Below are 18,905 nucleotides of genomic sequence, written 5' to 3' on the forward strand. Positions count from 1 at the left end.
ATACCCTGTCTACAAAACCTCCTCCTGATACCCTGTCTACAAAACCTCCTCCTGATACCCTGTCTACAAAACCTCCTCCTGATACCCTGTCTCCATATACTCCTCATGATACAGTCTACAAAACCTCCTCCTGATACCCTGTCTACAAAACCTCCTCCTGATACCCTGTCTACAAAACCTCCTCCTGATACCCTGTCTACAAAACCTCCTCCTGATACCCTGTCTACAAAACCTCCTCCTGATACCCTGTCTACAAAACCTCCTCATGATACCCTGTCTACAAAACCTCTTCCTGATACCCTGTCTACAAACATCAATAATAAACAACTGAAAGCACTTGAAAGTACCCACAAAACACCGAACAAGTGCTGTGAGCCAAAGGAGACTGCAAACCACGAGTCCACTTCAAATCTTTTAATAACCAACTCCACGGACCATACACATTAACGCAGTTGCACAAGACAATATACCAGCGTTTTCATCCAATCCACTTGGACTTCATCAGACAATATACTACCATTTAATTAATCTATATATATTAAATTACCAACCCTCCAACCAATGTAAATCCCCCAAAGACATTCAAAATGAACCTATGAACCAACAAGCCTCATTAATATTAAAATTAAGTTAAAAACTTGACTGTAAAAGTGCGTGTGCATAACATTTAAAATGTCTAAATGAGTTTAAAACCTATAAACATATAAATACATATAAATACAATACATAAATATGTAGATTAATTTAATTACATAAATTCATACGAACATTATTAAACAAAGTGCTTGTGCTTACTAATATGTTTAAAACATAATGAAACATCTCCCTCTACTGTCATAATTCAGTATTGCACATAACATTCCATGAACACAATAAAACCACTTCCTTTGTACAAAAATGAAGTTAAAAACTCACTATTATATTATTCAAATATACATACTTTACTTAAATATGATTACATAAATAAATAAATAACATGTATCACACATCAGTTCCTATCACTTTCTTGTCTACAAACATCACCAATGTGGTGCAGCACAACTTTCTCCAGAACATTGCCTTAAAGAATTTAGCAAGCTCCCATCAATAAATTCCACCTCCATTCATCCCCCCTTCCACTTCAAATGCAAACATCCCAAAGAAGTCTCTGTTCTACTTGAAAGGATTTCCACTCACACCCCTCCTGCATCTAACATAAACCCCTGGTTCATATATCACTACAAACAGCATCTAGGTCTTCCTGTCACCCACATATATAATCTGTCTTACACAAAACATGCCACAGATTTCGAAAACTGACCCAATTAATCCCCTCTCAAAGTAAACCAATCCAAAAGATACCTCTCACTTTCATCCAATATCCATCCTCCCAATTCTGGGTAAACTTCTTGAAAAGAAAGTCTACACTCATCTCTCCACATATATCCAGCATTACCACCTGCTGTCTTCCAAACATGCATTCTGAGCTACATGAAGTACTATGACAGCACTTTGGTCTCCAGTTGATGAAATCCTGCAAAGCTCTGATAGTGGTCGCCTTACAGGTGTTCTATTTATAGAGCTGACCAAGGCATTTGACCTCAGTGACCACCATCTTTTCCAAAACAAATAACTGAAATTGGTATCAGTCTAGATGCCACTCCTTCCTCGTTGACAGACACTTCAGGGTTAAAATAGGATCCTCCCAATCAGAATGTGCACCTGCTACCACAGGTGTACCATAAGGGTCAATTCTTGCCCCCTTCCTCTTCTCCATATTCAGTAACACACTTCCTTGTGACCTCCCCCATCTCCCACTTAGCCTCTACACTGATGACATGATCATTTACTGATCAGACCACTTGACACGAGCATGCAATGCCAACTCCAGTCAGACTTACATGAGCTCCATCAATGGCTCATACTTCATAAACTAGTTCTGAACGCCACCAAGACCAAAACTATGTTTTTTGGAATGCCACAGAAAATTTACCAAGCACCTAACTCTAACTATTTTTGACCTACACAATCATTCCACAGAGACAACCTCCACATTCAAAATACCTAGGACTATGATTTGATTAGTCACTAAACTTCCATTTCCACATAGACAAAGTGAGAGCCACAATAAACCCCATCCTCTTCTGGGCCTAAAAGATCTTCCTGTTTCTATCCCAACCAGCCACAGAAGCTATTGGCAAAGGAGTTCTCCTTTCTCAACTTGAATATGAGGTATCGATTTTTGCTTCTGCCTCTAAGAAAACCATTGCCACACTCCAGACTATCTTATCTGCCGATTCAGTATAAACTTGCCTTTCTGTCAGAATCACTGAATTGCCCTAGAAAAAGCCAAATGCCTACCCATAAATCAAAGATTTAACCTACTTTTGGGATCTTGACTACAAACTACTCCAACTCCACACATTTACAGTCCTTGCAGCTGGACTTCATGAAAAACCTCCTCATACAACCTGAGACACTACTCACAGGCCACAGCAACCCCCATTACCCCCTAGAACCAAACTCCACAGCACTGCACATGCTTTCTCCTGTCAGGTACCTACTCTTTGGGAAGCTCTCTCCATTTACATTTAGGAAAACACTTATTCTAAATTCAGAATGCAACTCAAAAAGCACTTCTTCATCCACGCCAAATGCTCCAGCTTCAATACATGACATATAACCTAACCTAACTTTTCACAGTCTCTTCTCCTCTCTCAGGATTCACTGAAGATTGACCCACTTTAGTAATTAATTTATATATTGCACATTATACATGGCTTGATTGTACATTGCACTGTGCTAGCTAACTAGAATGTAAATGCACATTTTTCTATGTAATTAATCTGAACTATTCTGTTACTGCTTACATTTCTGTATTTTTTTGTTTGTAAAATGTTTTACATTTCATCCAGGTTGAGCCTGAAATTGTTGAATATTGATCAGTGCACTACCATGGTAAACAAATATAATAAATAAATAAATCCGCTGAGAACAGGCCTTGCCTAGTGGGATTACTCCAGTCAGCAAAAATAAGTAAACATCTTTTTTTCCCCACAAAGGTACATACGAATGGCACACAACAAACAGCATGTCCAAATGCTGCTGGTGTGACAGCAACCGATCTGAAACTAGCACTACTATTTTACTACTGTGTTAATAACATTGAATAATACGAAAAGGATCAATGAAACCAAGGCCAGATATTACAACCCAATGCTGACAATGAATTAGCCCTGTCTCAGTCACAAAAGTGTGAAACAGCTATTTTAATGTCCCCAATAAGTTTGCACAGTCCTACATCATGTGTTGCCAAATTCCAGAATGATTTAGTCAATAAAGACACCACAATTTAGTGTAAGAGATTCTTTTTTATTTAACAGCTGTGAAATTGGTACTTGTATACAATGAAGCAACCCTGAAATCACACATGCTGTATGAGTAAATCAGAGTCCTTCTCTGAATACTGTAAATAACACATAAAGGAGATCCAGTTACATCTAACTTGGTGTACAGTTGCTTTAGCAAACAGCTGATATCAACAATTTAACATCCAAAGGTCCTGACAAAAAGTATAAATCTTTTGTTTGAATATATTAACTATTATCTTGAATGTGAGCAGCAGCTCTCTGTAAGATCAGGCAACAATCCCACCACTTGGGACTGTGTATCCCCAACACCCATAGATCACATTAAAATGTCTGTAGAAATCTTTCCTGTGGAGCCTCTAGATGTCTCTTCTGAAATTAGAGAACAAGCCACACTGATAACTAGATTACAGTAGGCCTGAGATTTGTAAACAAGTACATTCAGTTGCCTGCCAAGTGCTGACTACTGGCAGGTATAAAAGTAACAATGCACAGGTAACAGTTTGCTTAAAAACATTCTACTTTTGCAGTTAAACATCTACACCTGAAGTAAGAATAACAAAAAAGTTAATTTACCAGAAAGTTATTTCAAAGCACTAATCTGTTCAAAATGTCAGCACTATTGAGGAAAAAGCCATAATAATTACAAAGAATAAGGTGAATTTGCTGATATGGGCTTCCTTGGAATAAACTGGGGTCCTGAAATGAGTCTAGTGTGTGCATTTTACCTAATGGCTTCCCAGAAACAAACAGCCCAGTAATTAAGGCAGTGCACAGTACTGAAAACGGGAAAGAGGACACAGGTTCAAAACCAAAAACAAAATACTCTTTTTTTTTTTTTTTTAAATATAATTTTTTTTATAAGGTCTGCCCAGCCACAGTGCTTCCAGATCCTGATTTTGGGGCCCCCTTAATCATCCACTGGTGCCATTCCATGAGTTCTTTTTTCTCTGAACCCTAACATGGAGTGTAGTAAAATCCTTGTGGAGCTGTGACTTGGACAAGGAGTGACATGTATCTCCTTAATTCCTCTCCTACTGCAGGGCTCCCAGCAATCACTCCACCATACTTATCCTCTCCTACTGCAGGGCTCCCAGTAATCACTCCACCATACTTATCCTCTCCTACTGCAGGGTTCCCAGCAATCACTCCACTATACTTATCCTCTCCTACTGCAGGGCTCCCAGCAATCACTCCACCATACTTATCCTCTCCTACTGCAGGGCTCCCAGCAATCACTCCACCATACTTATCCTCTCCTACTGCAGGGTTCCCAGCAATCACTCCACTATACTTATCCTCTCCTACTGCAGGGCTCCCAGCAATCACTCTACCATACTTATCCTCTCCTACTGCAGGGCTCCCAGCAATCACTCCACCATACTTATCCTCTCCTACTGCAGGGCTCCCAGCAATCACTCCACCATACTTATCCTCTCCTACTGCAGGGCTCTCAGCAATCATGCCACCATACTTATCCTCTCCTACTGCAGGGCTCCCAGCAATCACTCCACCATACTTATCCTCTCCTACTGCAGGGCTCCCAGCAATCACTCCACCATACTTATCCTCTCCTACTGCAGGGCTCCCAGCAATCACGCCACCATACTTATCCTCTCCTACTGCAGGGCTCCCAGCAATCACTCCACCATACTTATCCTCTCCTACTGCAGGGCTCCCAGCAATCACTCCACCATACTTATCCTCTCCTACTGCAGGGCTCCCAGCAATCACTCCACCATACTTATCCTCTCCTACTGCACTGCCATCAACAGGATTTCCTTCCTGGGGTGCTGCCAGGTGGCTTTCAATCCTGGGATGCAGCAGTGCCACCTGCTTTATTTTCTGACATTGATGGCAGAATGACAAACTTCTGTATGATCCCCTAAGTGTAAGAACAGGCAATAGACCACTTCACCTTTCCATGGTATTAAACTCCTAATTTTTCCACTAAAACCCATTAACAAATGCCAAAAGGCTGTAAAATCTTCATTTAGAGCTGTTTCAAGATATCTGCAGCCAATGCAGACTACAATGTTATAACAAACTACAGTACAGATCTGAATAACCGGGATAATGATGGACAATGCTTATGCAACGTACCACATCATATTTTAAATAAAGTAAGATTCCAGCACTTGCAGGCCAAAAACCTCAAACAAAATGACAGATTCTGTATGTGTATGTGTCTGTCTGTGGATGAATGGGTCTTACAGACAAAAATGTGAACAATTAATATTTTAAACAGAACTGCAACTGAGAATATAGAGCTGGGTGAAACAGGTAAATATACTGATTTACTAACAGCTGTCAGTTTATAGGAACATATGCCATTGCTTAAAGCAGACACTTTAATAAAGCTTCATTGGATCAATCAGTTCTAATTCAGCACTGCTTAGCAATGGTAACAGTCTAGGAAAATAAATGACAGGTGTGCATGTACTCACATCACCTGGTTTACAAAAAGCACTCTGCAGTGTATCAAATACTGGAGTACCTGTTTCTTCTGATCTCTCATATGGTAGCTCTTAAAATCTTGATATACACAATCAGTGAACAGCCAGCATTAAAGGGGGGATTGCATCATGAGTATCCAAAACATTTGATTATACACTCAAATGAGGGGGGCATTTTTAAGAATACACCAGTTCATAAGGTTATAATTAATTAAGCCGCGGTGGTACAGCGGTAGGTTTGTTGCCTCACAGCAAGAGGTTCTCCTGTTCGATTCTTGGCTGGAGTGCCTTGTGTGGAGCCTGCATGTCCTCCCCACGGTCGGGTGGCCTCTGAAAGACATGCATGAATGGGCATGCCTTCGCTGAAGGTTGGGCATCGGGCTGGCAACTCGGCACCATAAAAATCTACTGCCAATCATTAGCGGACCGGAGTTCCGCTGTGGCGACCCCTAACCAGGAAAAGCCGAAAAGACAAACATAAGGTTATAATTAAATTATGAAAATTACTTCAGTAGCTGGAGTTCCTCATGCTGTTGAGTAACAGCTGTACATCCTATGCCAGGAGCAGAGGTAGAGTATAATGCACCCAACTGATATGGCAAATACTTACACAGCTGGTGCATCCAAATGTGAGGGTCACACTAAAGTCAGAGGAATACTTTGATAGAACTCCAAAGGGGGAATACTTTGATAGAACTCCAAAGGGGGGAATACTTGGATAGATTCCCAAGCAGCATCTTATAAACAACTCCAAAGGGTTGGAAGTAGCCTGAAAAGGAGGAAGAGGACTTAACGCCAGTAGGTCATGAAAAACAGCCCTCCTAAGCTTGCTCACCTTCTTCATCTAGAATATGCTGATGAACGTTTCGCTGCAAAACATGACACATTCTTGAAACATGCCCAAGAAGTTACACTTCTTGATGGAATATCTTGTCACTGCACTAACCAAGGGCCTAGTAGCCTTCAGGTGGAAAAAAAAGATTTTGGTAATCCATTTGGATAATATCTGTTTTCCAATTGCAAAATCTTTGTTAGCTGATCATTATATGCAACTAACAGTGTACATCCAAGAGTACAAAGAGAAGTGTTTCCACTGTTTTCAGCCACTGGCACCTTAACAAAATGACCGTCAGATGACATCTCTTAAACCATCTTTAGAAAGAGACAATTTCTCTGGAAATAAATGCCTAGGGAAGGTGATGTGTGCAATCTTTACATACATGAAACTGAATCTCAGAGATCTGCCAGACTAAGATTACGGTCACTGAGAAAATCAAAGAAATAAACTTAAATCTCCAAAGTGTCTTGCTTGAAGGTTGGATGTGACAGCATATACAGTTGGGTTATCTTTTAACTAGATAAATACCACAAACCCCATGGACAAGGGTGAATGCAATTTACTGGGAAAGTGCAGAGTTGCATATTAACCAGCATGTGTTTTGGAGGTTTAAGGAAAGTATAGTGTTGAGAGAAGGCCTATGCAATCACATGTAGAAGTTCAGGTCCTAACGAAGAAGCACTCCTATTATTGAAAGATGGAAATGACAAATCCTGCTTAGAAATTGTTTTACCAGTCTACATCAGGCAAAAAGTGTAATTTCTCAACAGATTAGGGTATCTTAAGGTAGCTGACACATTCCTCATTAGTGGAGTAACTGAGGCCTGGATCAGAAAGTCTAAGATAGGCTAGGCATACCTGGAGATTTATGGAGAGCCTCTTCCATTTGGCCTTACAGACAATTTATGAGGAAGGCTCCCTGACAGTGGTGTACAGGGATAAAGACTTGATTATGTCTGTGGAAACTAGAGTTGAAATAGCATCTGATGCACATAGTGTGCAGGCAGAGAGGATGGACATGGGCCATCCTGAGGGTTGAGGGTGAGGGTGGATGCATGCACTTCACACTGGGGGAACAGGGTTGTTTCCAAATGTCATGCAGAAGTATGGATGATACACCAGCATGCCTTTCCCTGGGATGATACAGATGCATCCAAGAAGCAGGTCCTTAGTGAGAAAAATACTCCTGAATGACATGGCCCTGGGATGTCTCAATCTATCCACTAGTCCCAAACATGGTATGAAGTTAAACTGGGAATGACCAAGCAGGTTTGGTAGACCCAGTGAACAAGGAGATGTTCCTGAAGCAAATGATGGTCGCCTGTGGTGATCCAAAGATGCTGGGGAAAGAGTCATCTTGTGGCATGATACGTGTTTTAGCACTTTCCAGTAATCTCAGGGTATGCCAAGAATTTAATGATCTGGATCTAATCATTTCTGGGAGACCATATACTCTGAACTTTGATATCATGTATGAAATGAAAGAAGGAATGTCGGCATACATTAATTTCTCCATTTCAGTAAAACATGTACTGCCCTGCTTTGCAAGGCAGCTGCACAAACAAAAATATAAAAAAAATCAGGTGGCAGATGAAAATGCAAGGTTCTAATCATTTTAAAGTTTTGTTCAAGAAATAAATCACTTAACCATCACAAATGCAAACAGAACAAAAGTGCTGTAGAAACCTTCTGCCAGTCTGTAAAGTTTAAACAGATAACAGCTGTATAACACAAGTAGAAGATATCCCATACCTATAAATGGAGTGGTAATCATCATACGATAAATGTGTTTGAATATTTAGTGCTCATTCTGAAAAAAAAAAAGTGTTAAAAATATTGTCTTGAAAACATGCATCAGAATATGAAGGTATGCAACATGTTTCCTAATAGGGTCAATAGAGATGAAAAAAGACTTGGTAAAGAATAAATCAAATATCTTTAAGACTACAAAAAGGACTTATTGTTCTTCTGGAAAGAAAGCATATAAATAAAGACCTTTTTATCTAAACAGAAAACAATGGCACTTCAGTGGGAAACTCTTCCTTTTGAAATGATTTCTGATTCAAAGGAAATATGGGGGGTATTTTGTGAAGCAATAATTCATTAACATTTTCAAAACTGCAGGAAAGAAACGTCCAAGGTAATGCTTAACCACTCATAGCATAAAGTTATTCAGTGCTTCCTCAAATGGACTGAAGGTCCAAGGAAGAAACTCTGAGAAGTCAAGTGGCCTAAAACTGAGCAACAAAGCTAGATACTGGGCTATTACATCATGGATGCTGACAAAGAATCCTGAGCTGGATGTATTTAGAGATCAGAAACTTTTTTTGTGTAGTAAATAGATCACTTAGATCTAGAAGGGATACTATGGAGGAAAGGGACTGGTGCCACAGTCCTTTATAAACAGACTTATCAGGCTCTAAACTTGACTAAAATATTTACGATCATTAAAATTTGTATTTGGGAACTTTTGCCATAAAACTATGTCACAGGTGTAAACTCTGTGGCAAGACAGCTACTAAAAACACATGCTCAAAACTACTGCCTCACGTAGTGCCTTACGGTCAAACAGGACATCCAAGAGACACCAACCATTCCATTTCCTGAATGAACAAAGAAGAGTTCCAACTCGATAAATCTATCTGATAGTACTTGGAAAGTTAGTCAACTCCCTCTCCACAGCTTGCGGCAAATACTTAAGATATAAAAGAGACAGATTTTGAACTGCAAATTTAACAAAATGCCATTTCTAATCACAAATGCAGAATTTTGACTTGATGATGTGCTCAACTGTCCGGAGGCTGTTCCGTGCAATAGTAATTAATAACAATATTGATGGGCCCCAACTCTATGGTTAGGCTGATAAGGTAACTTCATACAATTAGAGGCATGTTTGACAAAGAACCAAGAAACACAAAATCACCTGGGTTGCCCTGTAAAGGTAGAGAGCAGTATGGGAAAATATCCAGGAAGTATAGCCTTGAAGTCCACCTTCTCTACTGAAATTCACATTTATACCTTAAACCCCATAACTACGTATATTTCTTTCATGACATATTGTATCATTTTAATTTTTAATATAACTTGTAAGCGTTGTTTCCCTGCCTCCTTCCTTCCACATGACAGCAACATGAAGGGCTGTAATAATTTTAAGAATCCCCAACTCTTCCTGTGAAGGTGACACAATGAGTATCCATGTCATCTTGCAATGAGAGGTTTGGCAGTTCTGTTCTTCGCTGGGGTGCCTTGCATCTGGAATCTGCATGTACTGCCTGGGTTTTCTCTGGGTACTTTGCTTTCCTCCCACCTTTAGTCGGTTGACTGGTGACTCTTAGTTGCTCATAAGTGTGTGTGCTGTAGAAGAAAGGCCTGACAATACACCTCCATTCCATATTTGCCTATTAGCTGTTCATAGGGTCACTACAGATGTCACATATGACTTCATCATAATGGTCGGATGAAACTACTTTATGGTAAACAGTTTTCGTTCTCAGCATCTACATGGTCTAAGTAAGGGTCTGGAAGAACTGGGTACCCAAGTCACACTACTACTACAGCCATGGACAGAGCTGTGTATGAATGGTAAGCAACAGAACCTTGCCTAAGTCGCACTACTGCAGCCATGGACAGAGCTGTGTATGAATGGTAAGCAACAGAACCTTGCCTAAGTCGCACTACTGCAGACGTGGACAGAGCTGTGTATGAATGGTAAGCAACAGAACCTTGCCTAAGTCACACTACTGCAGACATGGACAGAGCTGTGTATGAATGGTAAGCAACAGAACCTTGCCTAAGTCGCACTACTGCAGACATGGACAGAACTGTGTATGAATGGTAAGCAATAGAACCTTGATGTGTACTTAAAATTAATACATGCTAGAGTATAACAATAAAAGCAAGTCAACTGCAGCTTGCAGAACAGCTACTGTAGCAGGCATTAACAGAGCAAACACAATTAGCCTGACTACTTTAGAACTGCAGGAGATAGCAACATAGTAGTAAATGGCTAAATGTCACCCTTTATGGCAGGAAGGGTCTGTAGAGAAGCACATCTTACAGATGATATCCCTGAAACATCACAATAATTTTCCAAAATTCAACATTCTTCTCAACTGTACAGATTTTTGCAAAATGTCCAGATTTTTGCCTCATATTTTTAATCTGTTCCTCATAAGATTTTGGTTTTCTGGCAAATAACTAGCAAAGCATTAAGTCAAAAAATAATGATAGGCATTTGAGTTTCAGACTTCATATCTTTAAGAAAATGCATGCTGATCCAAAACCTGTTATTCTATCAATTTTCTATATTTGTAAGAGCAATATTTAAAAACTGTCCCTATTTTTTGGCCTCCCCCCCATTATTTATGGCTTTGTCCAGATTTCTTGCTCTAAGTTGTTGAGAGGTAGGACTTACATTGAACTGAAACTGTAAAAAGTTAAAAGAATGGAGTCATGTAATTTAAGAAGTGAAAGTCTTCAATGACCACTGTTTTGAAATGTTCAGTCATGAATGGCTTGACAAAAAGGTAGCTGGGAAGGAGTACATCACTGTCCCATTAGAAGTAGATTGCATTTACATGAAAAGACAAATGGAAAGAAAAGGAATTGAGGGTGCAGCTGATGGTCCTTATAGGTCAGTGACATTCACATACTGTCAGAATATGTGGCCCCTAATAGAATGTTAGGAAATTCTCTGTGGAATCCAATTTCTTGGAAGTTACAGCACTGTAAAGCAGGGACTAGCACAATAGCCTTTGTAGTGGACAGGGGTTTCAAAAAATCAATGCCTATGCAGTGAAATATGGTAAAAGCACTACATTCAAGGGTACGTTTTCCATGTTTTTTCCAGTAAAGGTACTATTACATTCTGTAATAAGGACTGCGTACATGAAAAACTCAAAATATGGAATTTTGTGTTGTAGGCCAGCACTTACTAACAGTAAACCTGTACTATCACATTTACTGCTTGTACTCAGAAATTGTTTTCTTAATAAAGATGTCTTAATGATAAGCATTTGCCCAGAAATCATGGGTATAACTCTGGAATTTCAGATCATGGCAACACAGCTTCTTCTTTTAATAACCATAAATCAGGGACTAGTACAGTGGATAAAATGTGTAGGCAGCAGTGAATAACTGGATTGTTCTGAAGGGTTGCTGTACATCGAATTAACAGTAGTACAGGTGTAGCTTGGTTGGGACAAGCCAACCTGAGTGCAACTATTTCAATGCAATACTTGCATTCAGAAATGAATGCCAGTGCATGCCAGTACTGCATTTGTGGTCAGAACTGAAGCACTTTAGCAGTGCTATGTAGCATAAACTGTAGCAGCTTCTTGTTATTACAAATGTAACAAGCAGTTTGTTACAGCTTAAAGGGAAGAGCTTTTTTTTTCTACTCCTCAACTTAAAGTTGATGGAGACAGCATCAGGCATCAGAACAGCTAGCCATATCTCCAAAGGGATGATAAAAAAAAAAACACCATAGCAGGTATGTTACAGGTGTTCATTTACACAAAATAAAGCATGAAATCAAGGCATTTTTTCTTAAAGGAAAAGAGATCTATTCAGGTATGGGTTCAAGACATCTTGTTTCAAAAACAGAAAGGGGGGGGGATTTGAGAGGAAGTTAAGAGAAAGAATTCTAGGATTCTTTGCAGACTCAAGGCAGGCCAGAAAAGAAGTTCAAGGTGATTACATTTATACTTCATTGGTGCTACCGACATACATCATGTAAAACCACTTCTTGTCAAAACATTTCAAAAGATCGTGACATTTTTTATGTGTAGGTCTATGCAGATATGTGGCCTTGTAAAATATTTAGTAGTGCATACCGGACCTGTAAATACACCTGGAAGAGTATAGCACCAAAAACTCAAGATTCTCGCTGAACTCCAAGACTTAAAAGTACTTTGCTTGTTGATATGGGCATTGTATGGCTATGACATCAAAATATGGCACTTATAAAGACAGAGTACCAAGTCTGGAGTTTTTATAATAACAGTGTTAGGATAAATATAATATAAAACATTTGTTTCAATCTGATGTGCAGATGTCAACAGCTTTCAAAATATACACTGAAAATGGTGAGAATTCTGAAATTTGGAACTCAGGCAATGAAGAATACCTAGGCTTTCCTATTACTCAGTTACCATATCACTTACATGGCATTACATATAAAAAGAACAGTTCCTTGTAAAAGTCCCGGTTACCACGAATCAGTCAAAATTACTAGAACTTTCAGTACATTGTGTCACTTTATGTACCCCAGCAAAAGTGGTTACAAGGCAGTGTTAACACTTCTTGGCATTAAACAGATACGTACAATGGTCTACAAACAGGGATACATTATAAATCCCTTTAAGGCAACAGAGAATAAAAATAAACACACAACAGTCACTTTCTGTCTACTGCAGTCAACTGAAATACTGTTAACTCACATCCACTAAATCTGCTTTTAGACGTTTTTTTCTTCTTCCCTAGGGAACCTGACAAAAATTTCACTTTGTAAGGTTATTCCAGTGTTTAAATTGGTAACCACCTTTTCTTCGTGGGGGAATGAAGCAATTTAAAATAAATCTGAAACATAAACAGTACTGTGTTCTCCAAGTCAAACAAAGGCAGACTTTCTGCCATCAATTTACTACAGTATTAACCTCAGACAATTCTGTTCAACGGTCTGTTGTTGAACTGTTGTGCTGTTTTGACCATAACAATCTTGTTTAAACTAAGTTTAGGGATGCTTGCAATGCATTCTACTACTATAAATATTTATTGCAGTTACAAGACAGTTAAAAGCAGAACCAGTTTTATGGTCTTTTTCCAAAATTAATTTCTGATACATGAACTATTCTAATTCATGCCAAGATCTGTAACTGTAGGCAGATCCCATCCTGACACAGGGAAATACATTGGACTATCTACAATTCCTCTGTACAAATTCATTCACAGCACAAAATACATTCAGAGTAGGGGGATTAATATGGTTTTCTTCTGCAGCACCTTCTAAAAGGGCTTTGTAAACTATAAAAGTGAGAACTGGAATCTGTACGCCCCTTCCCCCAAAGAAAGGCATAATGACAGAAATGCTGTCAGTTCAGTGGCCTTGTTCTACATAAACTAAGCATCAAAAGCATTACTTAGTGTGTGGAGATACAAAATGCTGTACAAGACATCTAACAGTTATACTTTTTTTTCTCTCCAAAGATAACCCGGATGCACAATCACTACGGCAATAAATGCTGTGAAACGGTTATGCCATACTGATAGGGCCCTAAATGATTACACTGGCCTCTTTTTCCCAGTACAGAGAAGCATTAGCTGATACTTCAGTTAAACACATTTTATACTTCTAGGCTTACAATGGTGCAGGCACACTTTTTTGTTTTGTTTGTTGCCACATTTTTTTCAGTGCAGGTACAAAACCAGAGAACCTGACATAAACTTATACTGGCAGCTAAAAAAGTGCAGAAAATGTTATAATGTTGTGGTGATATGTTTAGAGTCAAAGATTTCATTTTCCATAGTTTAAATATGTTCTTTAAAAAAGTCTTCACTGAGAGTACAACAGACCAAATAAACAAGGCTTGGTAAAAATCCGGAATTTTCTGTAGATTACAGAATGCATGCTGGCTGGTATCCAGACTCTGACACAGTGTCTGAAGCCCACAGCAGCAGCTGGAATTCATTTTCCTCTCAAAAGTTTTAGTCACTTCACATTAAGTTCATTTCTGGCAGCTCCTTCTGTGCTGATTCAGTACAAAATCACATTTCATTCCAGTCCGGTGCACTGCGGTCTTTATCAAGAGCTTTGAAAAGTCTCTCTCAAAAAAAAGTAAAATAAAAATAAAATAAATGGCTATTTTTGTGCTAAAAGGCATCTTGCTCAGTTTTCTTGATAGCAAGTACAGGTGGCTTGATGTATACTTGGGGTAATCTCCGCACCTTTGTGGCACATAAAGAACTGGATACAAAACACACAAACTTTTTGCCACGCTATCTTCTCATTAGCAGCTGGACATGTTGACTGTTCTTTATGGTTGTCAGACACACAAATATGAAGGTATAATTACAATCTTTTAGAGAGATGAGTTCCTTCCCCATTGTAGTGTATTGGGGGGTACATTTAGAAGTGGTACAGCGCTGGCTATAGGTAGTGCAGTATGGCCATACTTGTTCAATTGCCACAGTCTCCCACAGAAAAAAAATCAGTAGCTACTTTCCAGCAGCAGGGCAATAAAAGTCCATCACAAGATCACACAATGTATTCTAGTAGAAGTAGTCGCCCTGTCACCACGCCACTTGGTTTTCTTCTTCTTTTTCAGATTTTTTTCTGGAATCTCTTGTCTGTAAAATAAACACAAAAGAAACATTTCAGACCACTTTGTTATGAGATGAATGCAGCAAAACAAAAGTATTTCACTACAAGGAAGCCTAGCATCTTGCTTGACTCTGACAAAGAGCAAGAACTATCCTAACCCCTATACATCACACCTTCTGAAATCATGTGTAACATTTTGCCATTTTATAGCTGGCCTATGCAAATACAAGGACTTGTATAAATTTGTAAATGCCACCTGTACTTTAGTTTTTATTGGTGACAGGGTGTAAATCAAATTTGAGCTGTGATATGTATTAAGCTAGTCACATTAGAATGGATTTAATGTGTCCATTTCTGAATGAACTTCACTAGTTGGCATTTATATCAAAAATAATATTGAGTGTCATTTCCAAACAAAATTTATTAATTCTTAGTCCTACTAAAGTTTTAGTTCATGTACTGACACTCAGTAACTAGTCACAAACACTACAAACACACAAAAAAAGAAAAACATCCAAAGGAAAGGTGTGAAAAATGCCTTCTTTGTGGATTTGCAGAAGATCCATCAGAGTGGGGTTTGACAATGCAAACAGTACCAGAATTACCCGTTCAAATGACTTAAACCTTGCCTGTGACATAAATAGGACCTGCTGCAGAGATAGGTATGTATCCCAGAGACTATCCTGTCTATGGAACAGGCTCCCCATCCATGTGAAGCAGAGTTCCTCCCCTCAAAAGCCTGTAGGAGACATAATACAGGGATAGGGCCTTGAGGCGATCTGCATAGGACAATTACTTATGCCCTGTATTCTTTTAGTGAGGAACCTCTGTTCACGTTCTGTTCACGTTCCAGTTATTCAATATGCCTGGTTAGGTACATACTAAAGGGGATGTGTACTCAGTGATATGTCTGATGAATGCCGAATACAGTGGGATAATGACTTCCTTTGACTTTGATGCCATACTTTTATTTATAAGTTGCGCAACATAGAATGATTTCCTCACCACTATGGACGCATGATGATCAAAGGCTAGATTACTATCTATGTGTGTCCCTAAGTCCCTGTCTACTAGGTCAGCTCTAAGGGGAGTGTTGTCAATATGATAGCTGCCAAGGATGGATGACTTCCCAAAGAATACTATTATGCATTTCTTGGCATTTAGTTTAGACTTTGAAACCAGTTGTTTGTCTGTCAGCTTCTCCTGGAAAACATTTGTGCCAGTGTGAGAGTCAATGACAGCTCCTAATTTGTAATCATCTGCAAATGTAGTCAGCCAGAGACCACGGACATTGGCCTTGACTTCTGAGAAGTAAATGCCAAAAAGGAGTGGTCCAAGGACTGATCCCTGCGGGACTCCACTTGTGACTGGGCTCTTTGTAGATGTTGTTGTTGTGTCTTTCGGCTTTTCCCGGTTAGGGGTCACCACAGTGCAACTCCGGTCTGCTAATGATTGGCAGTAGATTTTTATGTGCCGAGTTGCCAGCTCTGACGCACAACCTTCAACGAAGGTACGCCCATTCACGCATGTCTCCACACAGAAGACGCTCTAGCTGAGAATCGAACAGGACAACGTCTTACTGTGAGGCGACAACGCTACCGCAGCACCACCACCGCAGTGATATCCCCACTTATGACTTCCTGGGTCATGTCTGTGAGCCAGCTGGCTATCCACTGGGTGACATATGGGTTTGTACCTAACCTCTTGAGTTTGTCAACAATGCCAGAGTGGGGTATTGTGTCAAATGCCTTGGCCAGGTCAAGGTAGGCAGTGTGAAAGATTTTGCCTTCATCCATTGCTTTGGTGACCTTCTTAAAGAAGTCCACCAGGATGAGTAGGCATGATCTGTCCTTTACAAAACCAAACTGGGTTGGGTCCAGTGTCTGGAGGTTTACTATATCTCCATGATAATTCTTTCCATGGCTTTACATATAAGACTAGTGAGACTTATGGGTCTGTAGTTTCCAGGGTCTATAGATGGCCCACCTTTGTGCAGAAGGATGACTGTTGCCTTTCTCCATTCATGAGGCACGAAACCTATTTGGAGGCTACAGTTAAATAGTAATTCCAGAGGCCCTGATAGGTCATGTTTCATGCTATTTAAGAAAGAACACAAAAGGTCGGTGGTAATCTCTAAAAAGCTTATGTAAGCCCTTTCATTGAACAAGTAATCCAACTTCTTCAGACACAGGACAACAGTTAAACATTCAATTTAAAATATTCCAAAAGGAAATGACATCAGCAATAATGACATCATAAACAATACCATACTTATAAAGAAATAAATAAAAATATGTTGTTTGTACAATACTACTATGAATAAAGCTATAATATTAAACAAGAATAGTTTATATACACCAATTGTAAAATAATGCCTCCCAAATAAAACTTATTCATCTTTGAAGTGCTTTTAACTTTAAAATACACTTCAAAGAGCAATACTCATTGAGACCTGGATAGGCAGAAGCATTAAGTTTCAACTGCCAATACAATTCTCTATTTTCTAAAATTAATTGCCACGGGCCACCTCTCTTGTTTTTTGTTACCTGCTCAATAACCATGTATTCAAAGGAGTGACTCTCATGTTACATAATATGTCTAGCCAAAGCATTGTTGCCATTACGTCTGCCAGTACTGTATTAGTGTTCAGAAATTCTCTTCTTAAGATTTCTCTCAGTCTTACCAATATAAAATGCAGCACAGTACTGGCATAAGGCGATGTAAACAACCCCAACACTTTCACAATTAAATCTGCCTTTCAGATAATGAATGGTGTCAGAAATGCAGAACTTATTTGACACCTTTATAAGATGGCAACTTCTACAGCACCCACATTTGAACATACCACATCTGGCACTGTGATAAACATTAGTGTTTTCTAATAAATTCTTCAGATTAAGGCCATGTCTGAATATCATACTGGGGCCATCAGCCAACCTCTCTCTGACTAAAACATCTTCAGTTAGTAAACATCAGTTCTTAGTGAGTATATTCCTTAATTGTCCAATGTCTAATGAATAAGGTGTGCTAAATGTCATGTATAATTAACACTGTTGTCAACAGGTGTAGTCATCTCATCAGGGGCATGTATACGAGTGTTGTCAGGGGTAATAACACGTATATGTCATGTATAATTAACACTGTTGTCAACAGGTGTAGTCATCTCATCAGGGGCATGTATACGAGTGTTGTCAGGGGTAATTGATTCTCCATCCAACAAAGGTTTAAACCAACCAGACCACCTCAACGACTATCTCATCAATAACAGTACTTATAAGATCATCAGGGTAGGACCTAGCTGAAAACATCTTTCTCAAATGTTCACATTCCAACAAAAAATAGTCATTGAGGGTGACCATTCTGGCCGCCCTCACTAACTGCCCCTTAACCACTGCCTTTTTCTGATAAAAGGGGTGGTTACTCTGAAAATGTAAAAAATTATTCCAGTATGTAGCCTTCCTAAAAATTCTGGCTACATATCTCGAATTCACATAGTCCTTAACAAGAAAAATGTCCAAATCAGAGATGGAATCAACATCAAATTCAAAGGTGAAGTTCAAGAAATCAGTTAAACTGGAAATTTCTTCCACAAACATCATAGCTTGGTTTTTATCACCTTTAAAGATGATAAAAATGTCGGCCAAAAATCTCGTGTACCAGACGTTGTTTAAAGCTATCACATTTGAACAAATATTTCTCCTGCTAAAAGGCCATCACACTATTCGCAAAACTCCCTCCACAAAGGGAACCTATCGCTACCCCTGATTTTTGCAAACAGTAACAATCATTAAAAAAGATGAAGTTATTGGAGAGGACAATGTCAGGTAGATACTCAATTAAATCTATCTCATCTCCCGGGGAGCCCTTATTCAATAACTCCCTGACCCAAGTGATGCCCAAAGTTTGTGGTATCATAGTATACAAATCCCTAACATCTACAGTTA

At 39.2% G+C, this 18,905-nt stretch overlaps 1 protein-coding gene across 1 annotated transcript in view; it reads right to left on the bottom strand.

Moving 5' to 3' along the window:
• Positions 1 to 8,436: 8,436 nt before the first annotated feature.
• Positions 8,437 to 18,905, bottom strand: part of MRAS (muscle RAS oncogene homolog) — a 437,128-nt gene continuing 426,659 nt past the window's right edge. Inside the window, exon 7 of the mRNA XM_044060717.1 lies at positions 8,437 to 14,987. Coding sequence (XP_043916652.1) covers positions 14,888 to 14,987 — 100 coding nt within the window. The 3' untranslated portion in view covers positions 8,437 to 14,887. The remainder of the gene's footprint in view (positions 14,988 to 18,905) is intronic.

The sequence above is a fragment of the Protopterus annectens genome, chromosome 2.part0, assembly GCF_019279795.1.
Source record: "Protopterus annectens isolate FY-2018-M chromosome 2.part0, PAN1.0, whole genome shotgun sequence".
Taxonomy (NCBI): Eukaryota; Metazoa; Chordata; order Ceratodontiformes; family Protopteridae; genus Protopterus; species Protopterus annectens.